The sequence below is a fragment of the Lindgomyces ingoldianus genome, assembly GCF_010093535.1.
Source record: "Lindgomyces ingoldianus strain ATCC 200398 unplaced genomic scaffold BDR25scaffold_3, whole genome shotgun sequence".
Taxonomy (NCBI): domain Eukaryota; kingdom Fungi; phylum Ascomycota; class Dothideomycetes; order Pleosporales; family Lindgomycetaceae; genus Lindgomyces; species Lindgomyces ingoldianus.
The window spans coordinates 807,211-810,129 of record NW_022985164.1 but is presented as its reverse complement, the minus strand read 5'-3'; the positions used below and the strand labels follow the sequence as shown (position 1 = coordinate 810,129).

The following is a 2,919-nucleotide window of genomic DNA, read 5'->3' as shown; positions in this document are numbered from 1 at the left end:
TTAGACTATATAAAAATAAACACTTTAATTACTAATATTACTTTTAAAGTTATAACTAGTGTATAACTTAATAAAGCATAAAAGTTAGATTTTTAACCTTTACTTTAACGTACTTCACAGGCGAGTTGCTCACACACCTAAGTTGCTTACTTTTGCTAAGACCCTACTAAACTACCCTTTCTACACTAATGCATTCCCTACAACACTACTTAGACGCGCTAAAAGAATGTTAGATACAGCTTATACTTGTTACAGCCAACAGTCAGACCGTAATGACCCAACTGGCTGTCCCACACAGCCCGAACGACGTCGGATGGAAGACGCTTAGCCCCGCGCTGAGCGAATCACGTGACAGGACGGATGAGGAATGGCTCCGGCTTTTAGACAAAAGCCTGGCGGAGTGCACTGTCCAATAAGGGCCTAAGCATTGCAGGCAGTGCAGGCATTGCAGGCTGTTGCAGGCAATGCATGCAATGCATGCAGCACCTCCAGCGCATGCAAACGCATGCAAAACCCTATGTATATAATTTTATTTACAACTATAGTTAGAAAGTTGTAATTACTAGTTAGTTTATTATCTACTCTTAACTAGTTAATAAACAAGAAGCATTAAAACTTTTATAAAAAGGACCTTACTAACTTATATATCTTGCACTATATATACCTCCACTTCTATCCCTACAGATCAGGTTTACTAGCTCACTATACAGCTGCTAGGTTAAACTACAAGCCTGCCTACTCTACTCTCTCTACGTTCTACACTCTGCTTAATAGACTGTACACCTAATCTAGCTAAGTCCTTCCCCTTCTGCTAAACACTACTATAGGCTAACGTACTTCTAAAAATACTATTTTGCAGAAGTAAGGATTATAACAGTAATTACTACCCCTATAAAGTATAGCTCCTCACACAACCTCCTTTAATACTAGTATAACGGGAGCTAGTGCTGCTAGCACTAGCAAAGTCCTGTCTAGAAACAAAGAAGAGTAAAACTAGTAAATACAACATCTGCAACATAAACTTACTACACTTAAGGCTTAACTCTAACAGTATGCCTAATTACCTTAAACACAACAGCTACACGCACTCTACATAAAGGTGGCTAAACTCTAGAACATAGCAAAAAAAAAAGTAAGCACTAAGTTAAAAAAGTCTCTACGCCTAGCTCTACTAAAACTTTTTAATAAGACTGTAAAAGACCTTAAGCTATTCTTTACCTAATACTATTTATACATGTAATATAATAAAGGCGCCTTTTAAACCTCTAAGGAAATAATTTCTTAAATAAGACTACATTTTAAAGAATCTCTAGCTATATAGTTCTAACTATATACTAATAATTAGATAAAGCATAAGACTATAAAAAAGATACTTTTTATTAAAACATAAATAATCTTTTAAAACCTTAACTTTTTTAAGTAAGCCTTTACTACTATCTATAAGCAACTAAATTAGAAGGAAAAGGCAGTTAATTAAATAGACACTTTATAACAAGAAAAAAGCACAGTTTAATTATACGCAGCCTGTTTCTGCAAACAACTAGCTATTAGTAGATAGACAGACTAATTAGCTATTAAAAAGATGTTCTATAAAAGACTATTTAATAAAGTTAAAGATAAATTTATACACAGCAGCAAGCTAGATGCATTTAAGGAATATGTTAAAAGAGCAATAACATATAATAAAAGGTATTAAGAATGTTTTAAAAAAAACGCCCTAGCATAACATTCTAGAAACCTAACGTGTTTTAGAAAAAGAAGGAAAGCTAGAGGTTTAATAGTAAACCTATAAACTTTAGTTATGCTAAACATACATAAGGCTTACCTAAGAAAAAGAGTAAGTACTACTAAAGTAAAAAGCTACTACTAACTAAAAAACAGCAGAAATAGCTTAAAAAAAAAGCGTGCCTTAACTATAAAAAAGTAGGACACTACAGGCAAAAGTGCCTAAACTCTAGTAACTAGAAAAATAAAAAAAAGGACTAACTATAAAAGTAATATATATAGAACAGGGTCTAACAGAACAAGAAATTCTAAATAGACTAGACAAACATCTCTGCTAGTAATGTAGAAATAACTATAAATCTAAAGAATGCCCTACAGAATACTAGGAAGTTAAAGTATAAAATAATAATAAAGTCTTTAGGGCACTAGAGTAAGCTGCTACTTATAAAGAATAGTAAGGCTACACCTAAGCTACAACATACATTATAAATGTTAAAAAAAAGAAAGAAAAGTTTCTTTTAGAATAACTAATAATAAAAATCTCTACTTAAAAGCTAAGATACTAATTTACTTACAGTAACTGCTAGAAGTGCAGCAGTACCTATAAGGCAAAGGACTGTTAGAAGTTAATGTACAGTCGCCTACCAAAAGTCATTGGCCACTTTAGCGAGAGGTCCAGGCCACCCCACAATGGTTAGATTTTAATTAAATGTAACTTAATTAAATTACCACCTTTTTTAATAGTTACAAAAGCAAATAAAACCTCTTGCAAAGAGCTATCTAAATTATCTGTTAATACAATATAGCAATTCCACCTCTACAGCGTGAGCGCTGGCAAAATCTCACGTCATCTCAGCATTCCTAAGTTGACGGTTACATACAACATCCGCCGGCTGCGCAAGCAGCCCCTGCCTACCTATACAAAAGCTCTGCGTACAGGCCAACCTCTAAAGCTTAACAAACGCGCTAAGAGGCATTTAATTTGCTAGGCAGCAAATAATCCCTTTGCTACGCTCTAAACTATCGCAACCCTGTCAAAGACCTACTGCTGCATTTATACTAGTACTGCAAGGAGATACCTTGCAAAACATAAGTACTACGCCTTCTGCCTATGTCGCAAGCCTTAGTTGTTAGCTGTACACAAAGAAAAGCAACTCTAATTTGCTTAAACCTATTAATATAACAAAGCAAAAG

General features: G+C 34.2%; 1 protein-coding gene across 1 annotated transcript; it reads right to left on the bottom strand.

Moving 5' to 3' along the window:
* Nucleotides 1–262: 262 nt before the first annotated feature.
* On the bottom strand, nucleotides 263–507 carry BDR25DRAFT_349450 (uncharacterized protein; the record flags this gene model as incomplete). Its single annotated transcript, XM_033694553.1, has 3 exons — nucleotides 263–335; nucleotides 359–420; nucleotides 487–507. The coding sequence occupies 3 exons, from the start codon at nucleotides 505–507 to the stop codon at nucleotides 263–265; spliced, it is 156 nt and encodes a 51-aa protein (XP_033553182.1).
* Nucleotides 508–2,919: the final 2,412 nt, after the last annotated feature.